The 23,349-nt window shown below is 46.1% G+C and overlaps 1 protein-coding gene across 1 annotated transcript in view; it reads right to left on the bottom strand.

The window, feature by feature from the left end:
• The window catches only part of EIF2B5 (eukaryotic translation initiation factor 2B subunit epsilon), a 51,574-nt gene that overhangs the window by 17,306 nt on the left and 10,919 nt on the right, over positions 1 to 23,349 (bottom strand). The window contains exons 5-11 of the mRNA XM_033958616.1: positions 20,980 to 21,057; positions 18,775 to 18,852; positions 12,164 to 12,476; positions 9,321 to 9,466; positions 5,206 to 5,341; positions 4,928 to 5,029; positions 1,188 to 1,289 (exon numbers count right to left, since the gene is read on the bottom strand). Coding sequence (XP_033814507.1) covers positions 1,188 to 1,289; positions 4,928 to 5,029; positions 5,206 to 5,341; positions 9,321 to 9,466; positions 12,164 to 12,476; positions 18,775 to 18,852; positions 20,980 to 21,057 — 955 coding nt within the window. The remainder of the gene's footprint in view (positions 1 to 1,187; positions 1,290 to 4,927; positions 5,030 to 5,205; positions 5,342 to 9,320; positions 9,467 to 12,163; positions 12,477 to 18,774; positions 18,853 to 20,979; positions 21,058 to 23,349) is intronic.

The raw sequence follows: 23,349 nt of genomic DNA, 5'->3' as shown, positions 1-23,349 counted from the left end.
CTTTCTTATCAGCTACTGGAGTTTCTTTCAAATTTCTTATCTTTATTTGTTTTTAACTGTAAACCACTTAGATCATTTGTTGGTACAGGCAGTATAATAAATCATAATAATTATAGGTAAAGCCAAGTTTTAAGTGGTCCAGCAGGTGTAACTCAGGAGGCATTTTGTTCTACGGTGTGCGAACTGCAGTTGAGAATACTCTAGACCAGGGGTGTCAAATCTGCGGCCCCGTGAAGTATTTTGTGTGGCCCTGGTCAAGAGCAATGCAGTGTTTTCCTCTGCTGCCCCCGGGTGTTTACCATCTTGCTGGCTCCTTCCTCTGTCTTGCTGCAGCGTTTGCACATTTGTGCGGCCCCAGAAACATTTTTTTCGGCCAATGCGGCCCAGGGAAGCCAAAAGGTTGGAAACCCCTGCTCTAGACCTCTATCAAGCACACCACAAGATTTGCAATGATGAGACTCCCAAGAAGCTCAGTGACATTTCAGATCATAAGGCACTCATTTCTGGGCGACATAACTAGAAGAATCATCATGAAGAGCTCTAAAGGTCATGTACGCTAATCGAGAGAGAGATCTACTATTACTTACTCTTTTAGCACCGCTAGATTTATGAAATGCTGTACTTCTGAAGAGTTTACAAAATTAAAAAATAATCTGCAAGAGGGAAAGAACCACATTATGGTGCCGATGATACCTATCTACATGCAAAGAAATTTCTGCCAGCTCTTTGTCCCCAAAACTACTTAATGTTTCAATCCCTTTTCTCCTAGATCTTTCCTTCCCTACATTTCCCTCCCTCTACTCTGCTTGTATTGCTCTTCTTTCTTCCCCTACACACTGCTAAATACTCATCCATAAGCAGGTCACAGATACTGAAAAGTGGGAAATGCTACTGCACTTGCCTCCATCTGGGTTCATCTGACTTCTGATATCAGTGATCTGTTTACAATGCAGAGACACTTTCCAGCTCAGAATCTCCAATAGTAAGTGCTAAGCAGGCAACTAGAGGCATCTCACCCTGGTTTTTTTGTAATAGGAACCATACTTTGCTAATTCACATCTTCTTTTAAAGAAGAAAAGTTAAATCAAGCCACCTGACTTTAACGTGCAATTGCTTTTCTTTAAAGGATACGATGGGAAGTAGCCACAGTTGTCTGGCAGTCCATAGCACAGGCTCTGGTTTCTCACCTTTAATGTCATCCAGTTGTGGAGAAGTACTGCGAACATCCAGCTGCTCAGAGCTCACACTCTGCTCACTTTCACTCTCCTCTTCTGAGTGCAGGGTTAGACCTAATAGCACAAACACACTGCTTCAAAAAAGGATAAAAGCCTGACATGTGCTCTAACATAATTCAAACACTCATTACAAGACGTGCCTGGCTCCCCTCAGAATCACTTCCGGGTCACGGGGCCAGGAAGCTGACGTCAGAAGGAATCCAAAACTGGCGCAATGAGCATGCTTGCAGACATCACTCGAACTGGCAAAAATTAAGAGGTATTGGGGTGGGGGGGAAGCATAAGTGTGGAATGGAGGGCAGGAAAAAGAGTGGTAGAAAACTGGCTCTTCTGGAGGCTGTTATAGGGGAAAACACCTTCTAGGGATTCAAGACAAAGTTAGACAAGTTCCTGCTGAACCAGAACGAATGCAGGTAAGTCTAGACTCAGTTAGGGCACTGGTCTGTGACCTAAGGGCCGCCGTGTGAGTGGACTGCTGGCCACGATGGACCACTGGTCCGACACTGTAGCGGCAATTCTTATGTGGGCATGGGGGGGGCGCCTCCACCCCAGGCACTTCCTACCCTTACTACGCCACTGGTACCAGAACAAATAAAACAAAAGAGTACAAGAGGACAGCGGAGAATGAAGAATTACAAATTATAAAGGGTTGTAGAAAAGGTTAACAACAATTAGTAAAAAAAAAAAAAAAAAAAAGGGGGGAAAATGTCTGCTGTGCTAAAAGAAAAACTAGACTCTATTGCGCCTATCCCAGCTCTGTCTGTACCCTGCCATTTGCTTCAGATGTCACCTTCTTAAGGAAAGTAATAGGTACTCGTTGGTATGGAAGCCAAACTCCTCCAAAGCAAGTTCCTTTAACAAATAATTTGAGAAAATGTCTAACAGTTTAGCAAATTTCAAAATTCCTCTAGACAGCCCAAGGCAGTTTACAAAAAGACATCATAACAGGAATTCATGGAAATAGGGAAATTAAATCTTACCTGCTAACTTTAAGAACATAAGAATTGCAGCTGCTGGGTCAAACCAGTGGTCCATCGTGCCCAGCAGTCTGCGGTGGCCCTTAGGTCAAAGACCAGTGCCCTGAGAATAGCCTTTCTTTCCATTGGTCTCAAAGAATCAGTCCAGACTTTTGGTTTATGCCCATCTACCAGCAAGTGGAGATAGACATAAGCCACAAATCTGGACTGATCCTTTGAGACTAAAGGAAAGAAAATTAGCAGATAAATATCTAATTTTTCTATTTCCATTAATTCTGGTGATTAACCAGCAGGTGGAGACAGAGTATGACAGAACTCTGCCTTAAAGGCTACTGTGCAGATGCTCCCTAGTAAGTACCTCGATATCCAAGCAGTAAAAATATGAAGGAAAAAATAATTCCTGCCTTCTTAAGCTAATATGAACTAAACATAACATGCAATCCAAATAAAAAACATTTTAATCTTCAAAACTTTTAAACTTTGTGTCTATAAACCTGAAACCAAGTAAAACACAAGAGGATTCTGGAGTGATCTTTAAGAACTAGAGACAAGAAAATTAGCATGTAAGATCCAATTTAACCTTCCTTTTCATCCCAAGGATCAGTCCAGACTTGTGGGATGTATAACAACAATTTGGAAGGGCCCAGATACCAAAGCAAGCTTCTGATCCATCACCACATCCAACTGATAATGCTTTGAAAATGAACAATTTTAAGACCGTGTAGCTGATCTGCAAATTTCATTGATGCAGACTGCCAATGCTTCACCAAAGGAAGCAGAAAGCACACTAGTTACGTGAGCTTTGTTATGCAAGTATGCTCTTTTACCAACCAGGCTGTAAGCTGAAGAAACAGACTCTGAGCTAACTTGCTATAGTGGCTTTAGAGACAGATATACTTTTTCTCAACTCCAGAAATGAGGATGAAAAGATGATCAGAGCATTTGAAATCATTTGTTAACTTCAAATATTGCCAAAGAACTCTATGAACACCAAGCAACCACAGAAAATCATAATCCTCCTTACTAAAAGAAGAAATGCAGATTGGTTGATTGAGGACAAAAGTACTGGATGCAATTAAGAGATCAAAGAGCAAAATTTGAAATTGAAAGTGAGCTGCAAGGACCAAAAAACACAGGAAGTGTTGAGGAGGAAGCAAAATTGAAATACAAAAGCAGGTTTCCTTGGGATCTAAGGAAATAAGGACAGGAATTCTTCTGGCTGTACCAACACTTGAGATCCAGTACTGCTCCCAACTGAAGTAGAGACTGCAAGGTTTCTCAAACTGCTTGCCTTTTTTTCAGGTGATTTGCTGAAAGATTAGGTTCTTACCTGGATAATCTTCTGTTAATACACCTTTAATAATTAATAATAATAATTTTATTTCTTATATACCGCTATACCATAAGTTCAAAGCGGTTTACAACAAGATACATACAGTGAGTATGTGAAGTGAGGAGAAAAAACAGTTTGAACTGGGATACAAATTACAAATGGAAGAAAACCAAGTTGTTTTGAATCTAAAGATGTGAATAGTCGAAGATTGATACAGGGAAATACATTTACTAAAGGGAAGAGCATGAGTAATCTAAAATCTAGAGAGAAGGGGATTGAGAAGAGGAAAGTTGGAGGGATTGGACATGAATTGGGATTAGAATTTGTTAAATAGATGGGTCTTCAGAGATTTTCTGAAGTCAGCATGAGGTGGCCTCGAGTATGGGTTTTACGAGCCATGTGTTCAGTTTGGTTGCCTGGAATGATAACATTCTGTCTAGGAACTTCTTGTAACAGCATGATTTCAGGGGAGGATAATTAAAGAGATTTATTCTGCGGGAGCTCTTGTTAGAGATGTTGAGGATGAATTGAGAGGCGAGGTAAGTTTGTAGCATCCCAAAAACCGCTTTGTAGCTGATGCAGGCAAACTTTAAGAGTATTCTGGATTCCACCGACAACCAGTGGAGCATCTGGAAGTATGGGGTGACATGTTCCCATTTTTTTAAACCAAAGATTAGCCGGACCGCAGTGTTCTGAATTAATCTCAGCTTGTTAAGTGTCTTTTTATAAGCTCCTAGATATATAATGTTTCAGTAATCCAGCATACTCAAGATGGATGATTGAGCCAGTAATCGGAAGGACGATTCATCGAACAATTTTTTAATGGTGCGGAGCTTCCATAGGATTGATATACTTTTTTTGAACAGTAGGTCTGTATGCTTTTCCAGGGTTAGGTGTTTATCTAGTGTAACTCCCAGTATTTTTATGGTTTGGTTAATTTCGTATTCTCGGCCATTCACGTGGATCGTGTTATCTTTTATCTTTTCGTTGGGGGATGCCAGGAAGAATTTTGTTTTTTCTGTGCTAAGTTTTAGTTTGAAGGCCGTCATACAAAGCTCTGCTTTTCTTAGGTCTGAGACCCTGACTTAGTGCAGAGGTTCAGGCAACCAAACATCCTACTTTAAAAATGCTCAGTTTTTCTTCTCATTTTTACCCTGCCCCCTCAGCACTAGGCTTTTTCCACCTTCACACCCAACAGGCATCTCTTCAAGCTCCCCTCAGGAGTTTTTGCCATCTCCTCCAGGGTTACATTTGTTTTTAGTGCACAGTAAATTTGAAATTGCACTCACACTATGTTCTTTCTGAAAGCTCATAAAGTGAGAATTAACATCAGAGCTAGCTTCAAGACAAGTCACACCACATTATCTAAAGCACTCACTCACCCCATAAGTTCTGCCTTAGTTCATCCTCTTCTTCTTCGTCCAGGTCGATTTCTTTCCAGACATAACCTTTGCCTTCTGACCCCACTTCTGCTTTATTGTAACCTGGAAGATGATTTGTTCAGGAGATTTTCACTGAACATGAGATTCCTACATCAGGACAGTGATTCTGGTAACAGGACTTACTCTGCCCAGCTGACTAACCACCCATCTTTACTGCCAACTTTTCTGCTATATGCTAGCTTTAAAGAGCCCCCCTTCCCATTTACATCACTAGGTACCTTTAACTGTAGCTTTCTTCTCCTCCTTGGTCACTCCACCATCATCACTGAACTCATCTTCTTCTTCTTCTACATCCGGGAGGTGCAAGGAGATCACTGTGCCTTCGGGCAGATTAATGTCTGGACCCACCACTACCTAGAATAGAGAAAGGCCTAATTGAAAACAAATTGCAGTTTTTATGGCCTCCCAAACTTCATTCAAACAAGAACTCTAGCAAGGATTTTCTGAGTCAAGGACCGTTTCACATCTCCTGATCCCCTCTTCTTGCATCAAGCAACTAAGATGATCTTAAAGTGTAAGAGATGGGAGAGGGCAGCACCTTGCTCTAGCTTCCTGTGGATTTAAGCTACTGATGTTCATTTTAAAGGTATTGCACTGTATTGGAACAATTTATCTACAGTTGAACATCATTCAGCACATCTCAAATGTGCTCACAAACTGAGATACAATTAGAGGTTACTTCAGTTAGAAAAATAAAAAAACTGGCTTCCACAGAGAAACAAACTTTGTTAGGATAACCATCATGTATCTGGTTCCTGGAGTATAGGCTCAAGGTTATTTAATTAAATTGCTTTGTCCCATCAGATAAGGTATAACTGTACTGAGCAAGCTTTTCTGGGCACATAGCCTAGTCTGCCAAAATATTTTGGTGCTTTTTGCCCCAATCTTGAACACCTGGGTTTGCCTCATCTATCACCAAGTCCAATTAATGGTACCCTTGAAATTATTTCTGGGCAAGGAATTACAAACACCTGTGTATGATTTCATTATAACAAGTGTATGTTATCTTTAGTTTTGCAAAAGTATAGTTGTGATTCATATGGGAATACTGACACTTCAAAGATTGGGAAAATGTTATTTATCTGACCCTAAAGGTCAGGGAAAGCCAAAACCAAATAAATTCCAGCTGACTTCACAGGTCCGGTGGGATTTCGGTCAGTCCCTGCTGTCCTCACTGAAATCCCCATCTTTCTGTGTGTTTGCAACTTTAAGTACTTAGGGAAGATATCTCTCTTTCCTTCCTGCTGAACTAACCACTATATAGCGGTATATAAGAAATAAATTACATTACATTACATTACATTACTAGACTACTCCTGCACCCAACTAGCTAGAATCTCTTCAGTAGAGAAAGAAATAGCAAAAAAGGACTAGCAACTCTCTACATAAAAAGATAATATTAACGCAGATGAATTGTAAGGCAGTGGGCAGTAGCTTAAGAACATAAGCAATGCCTCCGCTGGGTCAGACCCGAGGTCCATCGTGCCCAGCAGTCCACTCACGCGGTGACCCAACATGTCCAGGACCTGTGCAGTAATCCTCTATCCCCTTTTCCAACAGGAAATTGTCCAATCCTTTCTTTTTTTTTAAGACCTGCACAACGAGGGAGGAACCGCTTTGCCTGAACACCGGACTCGCAAGGGCACTCCCCGTTAGGGTCTGATGCGCCAAATCGATCCGTGGGGTCCAATCCTTTCTTGAACCCCAGTACCGTACTCTGCCCTATTACGCCCTCTGGAAACGCATTCCAGGTGTCCACCACATGTTGGGTAAAGAAGAACTTCCTAGCATTCGTTTTGAATCTGTCCCCTTTCAACTTTTCTGAATGACCTCTTGTTCTTTTATTTTCCGAAAGTTTGAAGAATCTGTCCCTCTCCACTCTCTCTATGCCCTTCATGATCTTGTAAGTCTCTATCATATCCCCTCTATGTCTCCCCTTCTCCAGGGAAAAGAGTCCCAGTTTCTCCAATCTCTCAGCATATGAAAGGTTTTCCATACCTTTTATCAAACGTGTCGCTCTCCTCTGAACCCTCTCGAGTATCGCCATATCCTTCTTAAGGTACAGCGACCAATATTGGACGCAGTACTCCAGATGCGGATGCACCATCGCCCGAACTTCTTTCGTTCTGGTTGTAATACCCTTCTTGATTATACCTAGCATTCTATTCGCTCTCTTAGCGGCCGCTGCGCACTGTGCCATCAGCTTCATTGTCATGTCCACCATTACCCCCAAGTCCCTTTCTTGGGTACTCTTATTCAATAACATCCCTCCCATCGTATAGCTGTACCTCGGGTTTCTGCTTCCCACATGTAGTACTTTACATTTCTCAACATTGAACTTCATCTGCTATCTCGTCGCCCATTCCCCCAATTTGTTCAAGTCCCTTTGTAATTCTTTGCAGTCCTCTTTAGTCCGAGCTCCACTAAATAGTTTGGTGTCGTTCGCAAATTTTATTATCTCGCAATTCGTCCCTGTTTCTAAATCATTTATAAATATATTAAATAAATAGCAGCGGTCCGAGCACCAAGCCCTGCGGAAAACCACTCGTGACCCTTCTCCAGTCCGAGTAGTGGCCCTTTACTCCTACCCTCTATTTCCTACCCGCCAACCAATTTCTGATCCATCTATGTACGTCTCCTTCCACCCCATGGTTCTTCAGTTTCCGAAGCAGGTGTTCATGGGGTACCTTGTCAAAGGCTTTTTGGAAATTTAGATAGATGATGTCTATGGGGTCTCCTCTGTCCATCGGCCTGTTAATTCCTTTGAAGAAGTGCAATAAGTTCGTTAGGCACGATCTCCCCTTGCAGAATCCATGTTGGCTGGTTATCAGAAGTTTGTTTCTTTCAAAATGTTCATCAATATTGTCTTTTATCAGTGCTTCTGCCATTTTCCCCGGAACCGAGATCAGACTCACCGGTCTGTAGTTTCCCAGGTCACCTCTTGATCCCTTTTTAAAGATGGGCGTAACATTGGCTATCTTCCAATCCTCCGGGTCATGCCTGTTTTCAGGGATAGATTGCAGATTTGCTGCAGTAGTTCCGCTATTTCTTCCTTTAGTTCCTTCAAAACCCTTGGGTGGATTCCATCCGGACCCGGGGATTTGTCAGTTTTTAATTTTTCTATCTGCCTGCGTACGTCTTCAAGGCTCACTTCCATGGATGTTAATTTTTCTGCTTGATCTCCATTGAAGATTTGCTCAGGTTCCGGTATGTTGGATGTGTCTTCATTTGTAAATACAGACGAAAAGAACATGTTAAGTCTTTCTGCCACTTCTTTCTCCTCCTTCACCACTCCCTTCCTGTTTCCGTTGTCCAGCAGTCCCACCTCTTCCCTAGCTGGCTGCTTCCCTTTAACATACCTAAAGAACGGTTTGAAATTTCGTGCTTCCCTGGCTAGTCTCTCTTCATACTCTCTTTTGGTTTTTCGAACCATACGGTGACATTCTTTTTGATACTTCCTGTGCTCTTTCCAGTTCTCCGCAGTTTGTCCTTTTTCCATTTCCTGAATGAATTTTTCTTATTGTCTATCGCTTCCTTCACTACTTTAGTTATTCACGCCGGGTCTTTTGTTCGACTCTTTTTGCGACCCTTTCTGAATCTGGGGATATGCAGATTTTGCACCTCGCTCAACGTGTCCTTGAAAAAAGACCAGGCATGTTCTACCATCTGCCATTTCTTGGAAGTATTCCTAAGTTTCTTCTTACCATTTCCCTCATTGCTTCATAGTTTCTTTTCTTGAAGTTGAAAGTTGTCGCTATGGTTCTCTTTCCTTTCGGTATTCCTACCTCAACCTTGAAACTTGATCATATTATGATCGATGTTTCCCAACGGTCCCATTACTTTCACTTCCTTTGATGGGCCGCCGTGTAAGCGGACTGATTGGCATGATGGACCTCTGGTCTGACCCAGCGGAGACACTGCTTATGTTCTTATGAGACATCCTAAGGTGTAAACCTAGGGAGGTATAGAAACAGGGAAATACTTTTAAAACCAATAGGAGGAAATATTTTTCTACCGAAGAGAATAGTTAAGCTCTGAAGTGCATTGCCAGAGGATGGGGTAAGAGATGTTAACGTAGCTAGTTTTCAGAAAGGTTTGGACAAGTTCTTGGAGGAAATGTCCATAGACTGCTATTGAGACAGACGTGGGGGAAGCTACTGCTTGCCCTGGGATTAGTTGCCTGGAATGTTGGGTTTCTGCCTTGTGGTGTACTGAGAGGAAGAATTTTGACTAGATGGACACTTTCAACCAGTTTGTATGACCTGACCTTCCCTTTACTGTCTTACAATGTTATCCGGTCTGGATGAAAATACTTCTCAGCAGTACAACTTACCTTAGCAGTTAGCACACAATGGGGGTTCAATTTGACCTGTTTTTTCACCTCTACCCCATCACAAACTATTGATTGTTTGATCTCAACGTTGTCTTCTATGTGGATGTCATCCCAAATGTGTGCACCGTCCAGAATCACATTGTCACCTGTTAGAAAACACAGATAGGCAGCATGAGGAATATTCAGCCTGAAACCCAATTTCCCAGGCTGGATTTGAGATTCTGGTACCCATGGGCAAAACTGGAAAGCAGATCCTTAACAATAGGAAGAGGAGGACTGTCAGAAATCCCAAGACAACTGACGAGTCAGAGAAAGAGCAATTAACAGAATTATAAAATCACTTTCCCCTCCAGTGTTTTACTACATAAAACAGAAAAAAATAACACAAACCTCCTCTCTAACACCACTCTCCCGAAAGCTAGAGCTACATAGCACAGTTTAAACCTATTTACCAACTCATAATAATTTTACAGTTGGCTTGAGCAAACACATTTTTTGGAAACAAAATCATAAATTTCTTCATCGTAAAACCATTATAAAAGTAGAAATTATATAAAAGAAAGAAGGTTTACAAGTGATGACAATAAAATTTGCAATGCAGTTTCTTTTTTGCCCCATGGACTGTTTCCTTAATTGCATAGGCACTGGGGCATTTGAGGTCTTTTTCCTCATCGCACTGAAATTGCCATCACTCTTTATGGACACCGTGTTCACAGTTTTGTTGCTACATTACCCAATAAATATGTATCTCTATATGCGTGCAATACTAAATTTGGTACTTAAAATCTGCATTGAAAATTATTTATTCAGTATTAAGAAGGATGAAAAGATGTCTAGGAAAGATCAATAGTTCTGACTCCTAGTTTGGCTTTGCTTTGAGAACACCAGTGACTGCAAGGGCCATTACATAATGTAAGATCAAGAAAGGGGAATTTTGTTTTAAAACTGAATTTTGCAGGGAAGTGGGAGAGAGCTGAGGAATGCCTGCAGTTGACTATTCCAGTAATCATGCCACATATTATTAGCTCAGGGGTTGAATTTGAGTAGCACAGTTTCCTGGCCAATAACCAGACACACCAAAGCTAAAGCAAAAGTCTTAATGTCGCAAAAGAAGCATGCCAACCTCTGGTGGCAGTTTTAAAGCAGCTCACACTTGCCCCGAGGCAGCGCAGGCAATTTTTATACATTAAATATCTTGCTTCAAGGTGCATTTGCTCCTATTATAAAAGACTGATTGTGCCCGATTCAGGAAGTCCAGCTGAGACCTCTGAGGTAGAACAGTTCATACCACACCACGTTATCAAAGATTGCTTCATATAATAAATGTCATATTTATTTGCCACTAATTGGTTCTCTTTGCAGCTTCTTTTGCGACATTTGGTAGGCTTAGACAACAGCACAGAATGTCTTACATGGCTAAGACTGCCCCGTTAAAATTAGAAACTGTGCAAGCTACTTTCACAGTTTTGAATTATAGGGAATATTTTAAAAGCCAGCTCTAGATTGTCTCCTTCATATACTGTATCTCTTCTCCACGATACAGAAGCTTGACAGAGAACTAGACATATTAATTTTTAATCCATAGATACAAAAAAAAAAAAAAAAACCTTTTGATATTTCCGAGCCTGACTTTGCTTAGTCAGAACTGGCCTAGGTCATGCCATGGTGCGACCTCATTTGGAGTATTGCATTCAATTCTGGTCTCCTTATCTCAAGAAAGATATAGTGATGCTAGAAAAGGTTCAAAGAAGAGCGACCAAGATGGTAAAGAGGATGGAATGCCTCTCATATGAGGAAAGACTAAAACGGTTAGGGCTCTTCAGCTTGGAAAAGATATGGCTGAGGGGAGATTTGATTGAAGTCTACAAAATCCTGAGTGCAGTAGAACGGGTACAAGTGGATCAATTTTTCACTCTGTCAAAAATTACAAAGACTAGGGGACACTCAATCAAGTTACAGGGAAATACTTTTAAAACATCTTCTATGTTTCTATGTAATAGTTAAACTCTGGAATGCGTTGCCAGAGGATGTGGTAAGAGCGGATAGTGTAGCTGGTTTTATGAAAGGTTTGGACAAGTTCCTGGAGGAAAAGTTCATAGTCTGTTATTGAGAAAGCCATTGCTTGCCCTGAATCGGAAGCATAGAATATTGCTACTCCTTGGGTTTTGGCCAGGTCCTAGTGAGCTGGATTGGCCACTGTGAGAACAGGCTACTGGGCTTGATGAACCATTGGTCTGACCCAGTAAGGCTATTCTTATGTTCTTATTTTCAGTCATAACTTTCCTGTGTTCATTTCTCTCTCAGTGTTTAACCCTCAGCCATTTGCACTTTACGTCTAATTATTTGGAAACAGGATCCTGTGGTAGACGGACCCCTGATCTGACCTAGGAGGCCAACTCATAGGCCTAGATTCTCTATATGGTGCTGATACTGATCGTGTGTCAATAACAAGGCGGCACCATAGAGAGAATCGCACATTCAGGAAGGATAGGCACCGGAAACGTAGGCTAGGGTTTTGCACCCGCAACACCCATGGTGGCTTTAAGCGCCATAAGGCCTTTTGTTTAGGCACCGGGAAACGATTTAAATTCAATGTTTTTTTCCCGTTTTAAATGGTGTTTCTCAATTAATTTAGGTGTCAGTAGGTTTAAGCAGCACTTATAGAATTTCCCCCATAGTGGCACCTTTCCGAAGCAGCCCTAAAATAAGTGGGAGCAGGCCCACTTTGGAAAAGGTTTCTGGCACCTGCTAAGTTCCTCACATGCACATGCCTATTGTTTCTGAAGAAAGATGGAGCAATGCACGCAGGATCAAAGCAGAGGCTGGGATCGGCACACACTCACCTATGCTGCAGTTCTGACCGATGGTGCTGTTGCTGATGTAACAGTTGCTGCCAATGACAGTCCTGTGACCCACCACCACATTCTCTTCCAGTACGCTGCCGTGCCCCAAGCTGACCTCCACGCCCCGGTAGATATTGTGCCTGCAATGTGTGTAGTTCCGCGTCTCTTCATCCGTGAAGTTCACCTCAGGGGTCAAGGGGTAAACCCAGCGTCGGACAATATCAGAACTCACAGCTTCATACATCAGCAGGTTGGAGACGCGAGCTCCATATTCCTCTACTGTCACATGCATATGGATCTGGTTACCCTGAGTCTGCACCATATAAAAACAAACAAATGCAACAAAGGAAAAATTATCCAAATAAAAAGTCGTAATAAGCTGCAAGGGTGAGGTAAGGAGAAATTAGGTTCTTACCTGCTAATTTACTTTCTTTTAGCTTCTCCAGACCAGTAGAGGTTAACTTTACGATTGGGTATATATCTAATCATGACCAGCAGGTGGAGACTGAAAACAAAACTTTGGGACAGTATATCCTAGCCCCTCCTCTCTATTTCCCTCAGTCTGCCGAATAGCCAAGCAGAACCAAGAACTGGAAAACAACAGAGAGAAAAAACAATACTCCGAAAGGAGTAACAAATAACATACCCAAAAATGCTGTTGGAAAATGCAGAGGAGAAATTCCCGAAGGAAGAAGGTCCCCACAGCTCGCCAGCTAAGCCAGCCGAGCCACAGCCGCTGTTCTTCAATTCTCCCCGGCCCTAGAAAAATACTAGAACCCGCAGCAAAAACCAAAAACTGCCCGCGCAACAGCCCCAACAACAACAACAACAGACAGGGTGGGAACCTCTACTGGTCTGGAGAAGCTAAAGAAAGTAAATTAGCAGGTAAGAACCTAATTTCTCCTTCTTTAGCACTCTCCAGACCAGTAGAGGTTAACTTTACGATTGGGACGTACCAAAGCAGTCCCTCTCACGGGCGGGACCCCCGAAGGGCCGATACCAGAACACGCTCACCGAACACCGCGTCCCGACGCGCCTGAACATCTACCCGATAATGCCGAACAAAGGAATGCAAGGAGGACCAAACCGCAGCCTTACAAATATCCACCGGAGGCACGAGCGACGACTCAGCCCAAGAAGCCGCCTGACCCCTAGTGGAATGAGCCTTGAGAAACTCCGGAACCGGCTTCTGACTCAGAAGATAAGCGGAAGCAATCATCTCCTTGATCCAGCGCGCAATAGTAGCCTTAGAAGCGCCAGCCCCCCGACGAGGACCCGCCAGAAGCACAAAGAGATGATCGGAGCTCCGAAAATCCCGGGTCCGCTGCACATAAGCATGGAGGACCCGACCGACATCCAACTTGCGCAGCTGTCGTTGCTCAGAAGAACCCTCCCGACTACCCAAGACCGGGAGGACCACCGATTGATTGACATGAAAAGGAGAAACTACCTTCGGCAGAAAGGAAGGAACAGGCCGCAAAACAACCCGCTCCTTCGAAAACTCCAGGAAGGGAGCCCTACAAGAGAAAGCCTGTAGCTCCGACACCCGTCTAGCGGAAGTAATGGCCACCAAAAAGACCGACTTCAGCGTAAGGTCCTTCAACGAACAGCCATCCAACGGCTCGAAAGGAGGGCGCACTAGAACAGAGAGAACCAGATTGAGATCCCAAGAGGGAATCGAGGGCCTTATGGGAGGCCTGATCAACTTGGCCGCCCTAAGAAAGCGAATCACATCAGGAATGGCTGACAAACGCTGACCTGTCACCAGCCCCCGAAAAGCCGACAGGGCCGCCAGATGAACCCGAAGAGAAGACCAGGCCAGGCCCCTATCCAGGCCATCCTGCAAGAACTCTAGAATGTTTAGGCAGAGAAGCGCGAAAGGAGACCACTCCCCGCGCTCGGCACCATTCCTCAAAAAGACGCCAAACCCGTACATAAGCCCGAGAGGTAGAAAGCCTCCGGGACCCCAAAAGTGTAGAGATCACCTTGTCGGAATATCCCTTCTTACTCAGGCGGCCCCTTTCAAGAGCCAAGCCGTAAGACAAAAGGGAGACGGGTCGAACATGGGAATGGGACCCTGCGTCAGAAGATCGCATCCGAGAGGCAGAGGAAGAGGATCCGCCACCAGATGCCTCACCAGATCCGCATACCACGGACGACGAGGCCAATCCGGAGCCACCAAGACCACCAGCCCCGGATGGCGAACAATGCGAAGCAGTACTCTGCCCACTAATGGCCAAGGAGGGAACACATACAACAGCCCCTCCGTTGGCCACGGTTGGACCAGAGCATCCAGACCCTCGGCCAGACCGTCCCTGCGACGACTGTAGAAGCGGGGTACTTTGGCGTTGCCACTTGTAGCCATCAGATCCATCAGGGGCTGCCCCCAAGCACGCACTAGCAACTGAAACGCCTCGGCGCCGAGACACCACTCTCCCGGATCCAAGAAGTGACGACTGAGGAAGTCCGCCTGAACGTTTTCTACCCCGGCAATGTGAGAGGCCGAGAGATCCAGAAGATGCGACTCCGCCCAAACCATGAGCCGAGCCGCCTCCTGCGCCACCAGAGTGCTCTTGGTGCCCCCCTGACGATTGACATAAGCCACCGCCGTGGCATTGTCCGACAGGACTCTGACCGACTTGCCCAACAAAAGGGAGTGGAAAGCCAACAGCGCCAGCCGGACCGCCCTGGTCTCCAACACGTTGATCGACCAGGAGGCCTCCTCCGTGGACCAGGTTCCCTGAGCTGAGTGACCCAGGCACTGGGCCCCCCAACCCAGGAGACTCGCATCCGTAAGGAGCACCGTCCACTGCGGAAGATCCAGACCCACCCCCTGAACTAGGTGAGGGGTCCGGAGCCACCAACGCAGACTGCAGCGCGCCAAGCCTCGCAGGGGAACCGGAACATCCATCCCGTGCCTCTGGGGAGACCACCTCCGGAGCAGAGCATACTGGAGAGGACGCATGTGGGCCCGCGCCCACCTCACCACGTCCAGGGACGCCGCCATCGACCCCAGGACCTGGAGGAAATCTCGCGCCCGAGGACACCGGGACGCCAAAAGCAGGCGAATCTGAGACTGCAATTTGCTCACCCGGGCCTCTGGGAGGAAGACCTTCCCCAAGGAGGTGTCGAACAGCACCCCGAGGTACTCCAGACGCTGAGCCGGAACCAACCGACTCTTGGAAAGGTTGACCACCCAGCCCAGCGACCGGAGAAACTCCACCACCCGAGCCGTCACCCGGGAGCTTTCCTGCAACGACTTGGCCCGAATTAACCAGTCGTCCAGGTAGGGGTGTACCAGGATGCCCTCCGACCGCAAGGCTGCCGCGACGACCACCATCACCTTGGTGAACGTCCGGGGAGCCGTGGCCAGCCCAAAGGGAAGCGCACAGAACTGATAGTGCCGACCCAAGATCGCAAAGCGCAGGAAACGCTGATGAGAGGCCCGAATAGGAACATGCAAGTAGGCCTCCGTCAGATCGAGAGAAGTGAGAAACTCCCCCGGCTGAACCGCCAGAATGACCGACCGCAGCGTTTCCATACGGAAAGAGGGAACCTTGAGAGCCCTGTTGACCCCTTTCAAATCGAGGATGGGCCGAAAAGTCCCCTCCTTCTTGGGCACCACAAAGTAAATGGAGTACCTGCCCGTGCCCCACTCCGGGGGGGGGCACTGGAACTACTGCCCTGAGATCTAGCAAGCGCTGAAGGGTCTGGCGAAACGCCAGCGTCTTCCCAGGAGTCTGACATGGAGAAGCGAGGAAAAAATCCGGCAGAGAGCGGGCGAACTCCAGGGCATAACCGTCCCGCACCACCTCCAGGACCCACTGATCGGACGTGATCTCGGCCCATTTGGGAAAAAAGTCGCGCAGCCGGGCCCCCACCGGAACCAAGGGGGGCGCCGGCAAGGCGTCATTGTGCAGGACGGGAAGCGGGGGAACCGGCGGAGGGATTCCCTGCCCCCCGACGGGCCCCCCGAAAGGGCTGCATGCGCTGGAAGAACCGACCCCGGGAAAACCCCGGAGACTGGAAAGAAGCAGCCCCACGCCCAGGGCGATACTTGCGAAATTCCCGCAAACGCCCCCGGGCCGCACCACCCCGAGACGCCGGGCGGGCACGGTCCTCCGGCAGACGGGGAACTTTCGAGTCCGACAGAGTCTGAATCAACTTATCCAAGTCCTCTCCAAATAAAAACGACCCCCGAAAGGGAAATTTAGTAAGCTTAGCTTTGGACGCAGCATCCGCCGCCCAAGCGCGCAGCCACAACACACGCCGTGCGGCCACGCCAAAAGCCATGGACTTAGCCGAGATCCGCACCAAGTCATACAGAGCATCCGAGAGGAATGAGGCAGCCATCTCAATCTTCGCTACCTCCTGATCCACCAGAGACCAGTCGTCAGACTCTCGATCCAAGACCCGCTCCGCCCACCGAAACACGGCGCGAGCGACCAGTCCCCCACAAATAGCCGCCTGGACCCCAAAGGCAGAGACTTGAAAATTTTGCTTAAGGATGGTCTCCAATTTGCGCTCCTCAGAGTCCCGCAAGGCAGAACCGCCCTCAACAGGCACGGTATGCCGCTTGGAAATAGCCGAGACCACCGCATCCACGACTGGCGAAGCTAACGTAGCCCGATCCCCTTCAGGAATGGGATACAGGCGAGCCATGCTGCGCGCCAGCCGAAACGGCGTCTCCGGCGTTTTCCACTGCTCAAGAATAATATCCCGAATATCCTGATGCATAGGAAAAGAGCGGGAAACGGAACGGATCCCTCGTAACAGAGGGTCCCCCACACGCGGAGTCTCCGGCGGCGCGTCCTCAAAACGCAAAGCCGAAGAAACCTGTTGAATAAGGTCAGGCAGCTCATCTCTCTGAAAAAGGCGCACCACGGACGCCTCGTCACTGGAGAACGGGAAACCCGACAACCCGCCGCCAGCTTCCGTCCCCTCCAGAGGGTCCTGGAATTCCTCAGAAGGGTCCAGGTCCTCCTCCAGACCGACACGTTCCTCCGACCACAAATCCTCGTCCCACGACACCCGCGGACGCTTGGACAAGAGAGGCGGCGGAGGGGACGTCACGTCAGACGAGAGAGGCAAAGCCGCAGGGAGCGCGGAGGAAACCCCACCCCCCGAGACCCCCTGGGCGCAACCGGGACCCCCAGCCGCCTGAAAATAGGCTTTGCATAATGAAAAGAAAAAATCAGGGGAAAAACCCCCCGAGGGTCCCAAGGGACTCCCTGCCACAGCAGGGGACCCAGCAGAAACCTGCCCCTGCTTAGCCAAAACAGGGGGAAGGTCACCTGAGGTGGAAGACAAAATGGAGGGGCCAGACAGAGAAGATGGCGTCTTTCCCGCCAAAACAGCTCCCTCCATAGCCTGCAGCGGCTGAGAGACCTGAATAGTCTCAGCCGCTAAAACAGGCAAGCCGGCATCAGCTGTCAAAATATCAGCTGAGAGGGAATCCTCTAAAACCCGACCGTCGGCGGCTCGGGGAATCCCTCCGTGGGCGGACGGAGAAGACCGGGCTTCTCCACCGTTCCCTGCCGACTCGCGAGGCACCATCGGCGGGGAGCTCTGGGCGCCTGCAGCCGCTGCCGACGGAGCTCCTCCACCGCACCGGCCTGAACACCGCTTGCACAGGCCGGCCGCGAGTGCCTCGCGTCTGGAGCACAATGAGCACTTTTTCCCTTTAGAAGTGCTCATTGCTCCATACGCGACCTAGCTGTAAAAAAGTGCCGGTTAGTTGAAAAAATACAGTAAAATACAGTTTTCTTAAAGGGATACAACCCTCCAGACCAGCACTACCTCAGGATTTTTTTTTTTTTTTTTTTTTTTTTTACAGAACAGACTCCACAGGCTCTCGAAGCAATATGCCTTGCTTGATTTAGGGGGCAAGGCTTACTGCTGAGGCTCCTCTAAAAAAATATGGGGAGGTGGAGGAAGTGGGGGGAGGGACCCCGCTCGTGACCCGCCGGGTTTGACACCCCCGAGGTCGGACGAACCCCCAAACAGAGTCCGTCCAAGCTCCGTCCGGCTAAAAACAGGGACAATAAACCTCTAAACAAATTCCAACAGCCCTACCAAGGGAGATGGGTACAGATCACTCAACACCTGCTGGAGACTGAAAGAAGACTGAGGGAAATAGAGAGGAGGGGCTAGGATATACTGTCCCAAAGTTTTGTTTTCAGTCTCCACCTGCTGGTCATGATTAGATATATACCCAATCGTAAAGTTAACCTCTACTGGTCTGGAGAGTGCTAAAGAATAAGTCACAGTCATTTCTTTTACACGTTTTACTCTTTTACAAGATTACAAGATGTCTTGTTTAGTGGCTGGCCAGCAACTGGTCAACTGACAGAAATGTATGGCGCAGATGACTCACTCTTGCCAAATTCACTCCACCAGGGCATTAATTCATTCAAACTGACAGTCTCCACAGAACAAGAAACCCTCTTGCTCCAAGAAATAGGAACTCAGAAAGAGGTTTGAGGAAACACTGGCAAGTGGTGGGAAAGCTTTGGCCATCAGTTCCATGCTTAAATGAAGCCCTTCACATTCTGATGCTTTCCCCTTCCCCACCAAGAGCGGTTTCAATTCGGTGCACCATATAGCCTCACCTCCTCTGTCACCAGGATCCCATGTACAAAATCATCCCTGGTCTGGAAATCAAAGTTATCAGTGAAAAGTTCAGCCACCTGTGAAAAGAAGCAAGGAAGGCTGTGAGGAGATCCTATCTGAATCAGGACACACACACCACACTCTCACATCTGTATCTTAATTTCAGGAGACAAGCACAAGCCTGGCACATGCATAGAAAGTGTATGAAGGGAAAATCTAAACATGATGATTTAGTGGACAAGAACATTTTCCTGTAGCTCATCTATAAGTCAAGAAACTCTAAAGCAAGGGTTCTCAATCCATTCCCTGGGACACACCTAGCCAGTTAAGTTTTGAGGATATCTACAATGAATATGCACAAGACATATATTTTTATTTTGTATTTGTATGATTGAAGTCTAAAAAATCCTGAGTGGAGTAGAACGGGTACAAGTGGATCGATTTTTCACTCCGTCAAAAATTACAAAGACTAGGGGACACTCAAAGTTACAGGGAAATACTTTTAAAACCAATAGGAGGAAAAAAATTTTCACTCAGAGAATAGTTAAGCCCTGGAACATGTTGCCAGAGGATGTGGTAAGAGCGGATAGCGTAGCTGGTTTTAAGAAAGGTTTGGACAAGTTCCTGGAGGAAAAGTCCATAGTCTGTTATTGAGAAAGACATGGGGGAAGCCACTGCTTGCCCTGGATCAGGAGCATGGAATATTACTACTCCTTGGGTTTTGGCCAAGTACTAGTGATTTGGATTGGCCACTGTGAGAACGGGTTACTGGGCTTAATGGACCATTGGTCTGACCCAGTAAGGTTAGTCTTATGTTCTTATTAGAGAATGACACGGTGGCAGTTACCGCGGCTAGCCATGGGTAACCTGCCGAAACAGTGGGGGGAAAAGTACTCACTGCAAGCACGGGGACAAGGACAACCACCGCCTCGTAGAGCGGAGAATGGCCTTGTCCCCGCAATTAAAGGAGGGAAGGCACGCAGTCACTGATTGCGCATGGCCCCCTCCCTCCCTACGGCCAAATCTATCTCCCTCCCTCACCTTCACAGCGCTTTAATAAAGAAACTTACTGAAGCTGACGAAGCCTGCCTGCCTGCCTGCAGTCGCGTGTGTGTGGGCAGAAGCTTCTCCTCTGAGGAAAAACTTCCGCCCACACACACACGATTGCAGGCAGGTAGGCTTCACCGGCTTCAGTAAGTTTCTTTACTAAAGCGCCGTGAAGGTAAGGTGGAAGGAGGGAGATTCTCGGGCCACTGAAGGGCGGTGAGGTGGTGAGAGGGAAGGGTGGATGCTGCGGGGACGGGGTGGTGAAGGGGACAGTGGTCCGGGGATGGGGCAGTGACAGGGACAGATTTTTTTCCCTGTGTCATTCTCTAGTTCTTATCACTTATGGCCTAAGTGGTTTACATTCAGGTACTCCATTTAAGTGTGCTAGTGTTGGCTTTAAGAGCTTATATGGAATTTTTTCTCCGTTGCTTACTTTTTTTATTTTTTTAAATTCTTATCTCCTCCAGTCTACTAAGGATATACATAAATACAAATTAATATTACCTTCTGTAAGAGGGATTAAAACTTTAGGTAAAATTTCTCATTCTCTGGCATTCACTATGGTAAAAATTTGGAACGATCTTCCTTCAATTATCAGAACTTCTTTTTCTTTGACATATATTAGAAAAACTCTGAAAACATAATTATTTCAGAAATTTTTAACTGATAGTTGAAGGGAAATACTTTTAAAGTATTTTTTAGTTAAAAACAGAATGTGAATTTACTCTCTTTGTCTTTAATTTTATTACTGTTCCATTAATTAACTTTTATCTTAAGTTTTGTTAACCGGTTCGAGTCCCTTATGGGAATGACCCGGTATATAAAGCAAAGGATTAGATTATTATCAAGCATTTTTTCCTTATCTGTCCCAAAGGGCTCATATTCTTATCTAATGTACCTGAGGCAATGGGGGATTAAGTGACTTGCCCAGGGTCACAAGGAGCCGCATGGGATTCGAACCCACAACCTCAGGGTATATGCAAATATTATCTCATGCATATTTATCATGGGCATCTTGAAAGTCTGACTGACCATGTTCTATTGCGGTACTGGCCAATGAGCTGGGAATATGTAAAGCCCTTCTTCATAGGGCTCAACTGGAGGAGGTGCTAATATCAGAGGGCTCGGAGCCCTTTCTGGTAGTTTCTGAGGCTCACCTGGGGTGAACAGATGCTGATGTGACAGTCCAACAAATCATGACGGACTTCTACCTGAGTACTGTTCTGGAATATGCTCTGAATAGATGAAAATAAAATGAGTAAACATACAATTTTTTGCTTTTCATCTTCCTCAGTTAGATGCTCTCAGTTCTGTTACATACAGGAAATTCTATGATAGTACATGTCTTCCATTAAAAACAGTTTAACCAACAGGGAATCTTTTTACTGAATTTAGCCAGTCACTGATGGATTCAAATCTCTGTCATTCTCTATTTTATTATGACTTATTTAGTATTTTTAAACAATTCCTGATGTGAGGATGGCAAAAGCAGTGGCAAGAGGTGAGGTAACTGAACGGGGGGGGGGGGGGGAGGGGGTTCTAGAACATCAGGTGTACCCCTAGAACAGGCAAGCCCCAAGCCTAGCCACCCCCAGGCTCAACTGAACTGGGAAATCCAGAACAGGAGCAAACCAGATAGAAACATAGAAACATGACAGCAGATAAGGGCCAAATGGCCCATCCAGTCTACCCATCTGCAGCATCCACCAGATGAAAACAGGAGTTTGAGAGAGACTAACCATCCACCTGCTGGAGACAGAGAACACTGAATGACCAAGGAGCATTCCATTCTATATGACAGAGCTCAATTTAATACTATCGCTATCTGCATTTAGATGGTTATAACCACAAGTCTCTGGATTCATCTGCTGCTGCTGACAATTAATACTTTTTTAAATAATTCCTGATGAAAGTGCGCTTTAGTTTTAGCTTCATGAACCCAACTACAACGGGATGCTGTCAATATGGCGTTGCACTGGTATAAGTGCACTAGATATAATGGATACAGAGTAGAATAAAAAGCAGCAGCTCTCTGAGGGCAATCACACTGACCACCGATTACCAGGCTTTGGATACTCAGACTGAACCAGCTGACCAGAAAATACAATAGACTCAGTTATCCAACACCCATAGGGACTGGTACATGCCGGATAAATGTAGTTTCTGGTTGCTTTAGAGTTACTATTAAAAATAGGCCTAATTACTTTAATAGGCTGGTATCTTAATGCATTCTTCTTCATTTTTTCAATCAAGTTCCTTATATTCAACTTGATGTATTTTATCTGTTCTATGTATTACTTCTTTCCCTGCCATGCCGGTAATTTTTGCATTATAAATGCTTTCTGTCTTTATCTGTTTTTTAAGTCCATTATTCTAATTTGTATTTTATCTGTATCCCATGTATTAGCTCACCTTGTTGTGAACCGCCTAGAACTTTTTTGGTATGGCGGTATATAAGAATAAAATTATTATTATTATTAATACTACACCCCATACCATACCTTTTAGGTCCAGCATCTGTTCCTCCCTTCCCACTCTCCTTTCTGGTCTGGGTCACTTTCTCTCTCCCACCCATCCCCCTAAACTTATGGGTTCAGCATCCATGTTTCTTTCTCTCCCCCTCCCCGGTCTGACCTCCAGTGGACCCCCCTCACTCTACAGAGCTGGTATCTATTATCTGCAGCTCTCCAAAGCAGCAGCTGATCAGCAGAGGCAGTGTTGTAAACAGGACAACTCATTCTTAAGGACATAGGACCGGATTCTCTATGTGGCACAGATATCGGTGGCCGCTGATCACATGTCAATCATGCAATTTGTTCCTCTATTTCTAGCCAATGCTTCAGCCTGTTTCCTCACAGGCTCAGAAAAGGCAAACAATTTCTTAATTTGCATTTATCACAGAACTTTACTCAATCCCAGCACCGAGTTCCACAATATATTCACTTTCCAGTCCTTTCCAAGGCTCCCAGTCAGCCTACAGCTAGGAAAGGTGGAAATCTCTCTCTCTCCTTCGGAGACCTCTCTCTCAGGGACCTCCCTGAATGATTCCAGTCTGGGGCAGTACTCCTCCCTGCTTGAGTCCTGCCCCTCTGACTCAGCAGGGCTGTATAATGGATCTCAGCACTGAGCTGCAAAGCTCAAAGAATTCTGGGACAGGTAGTTCCTGCAGATTTGTTTACATCCCCCTGCTGGCCAGGGATATAACTTGCAGCTTCAGTGAGGGAATATCCCTGAATCTTTCACAACTTGGTGGGCATGAAAGTTTCTGTCCATCCCCACTCTCCATCCCAGTCTATTTCCCAAAATCAAAACACAAATACCTGAGCTGGGAAGGACCCCCCAAGCCCTGCCTACTATAGACTCCTCCAGCCAGAACTCTTCCAATCTAGGTAGCCAGCAGCAGTGTCCCAGAGTGGCTGCCACTACTCTGCAACACTGCTGCCCTACCCAGCTTAGAATTCTAGCCAGAAAAGAAGTCTTCAGCTGGTGAGACTTGGGGCTCCTTCCCAGATACAACAAGGATGAGT

This window comes from Geotrypetes seraphini, chromosome 9 (genome assembly GCF_902459505.1).
Source record: "Geotrypetes seraphini chromosome 9, aGeoSer1.1, whole genome shotgun sequence".
In the NCBI taxonomy this organism is placed as follows: domain Eukaryota; kingdom Metazoa; phylum Chordata; class Amphibia; order Gymnophiona; family Dermophiidae; genus Geotrypetes; species Geotrypetes seraphini.
The sequence above is the reverse complement of the archived record's forward strand: the minus strand, read 5'-3'. Positions and strand labels throughout refer to the sequence as shown.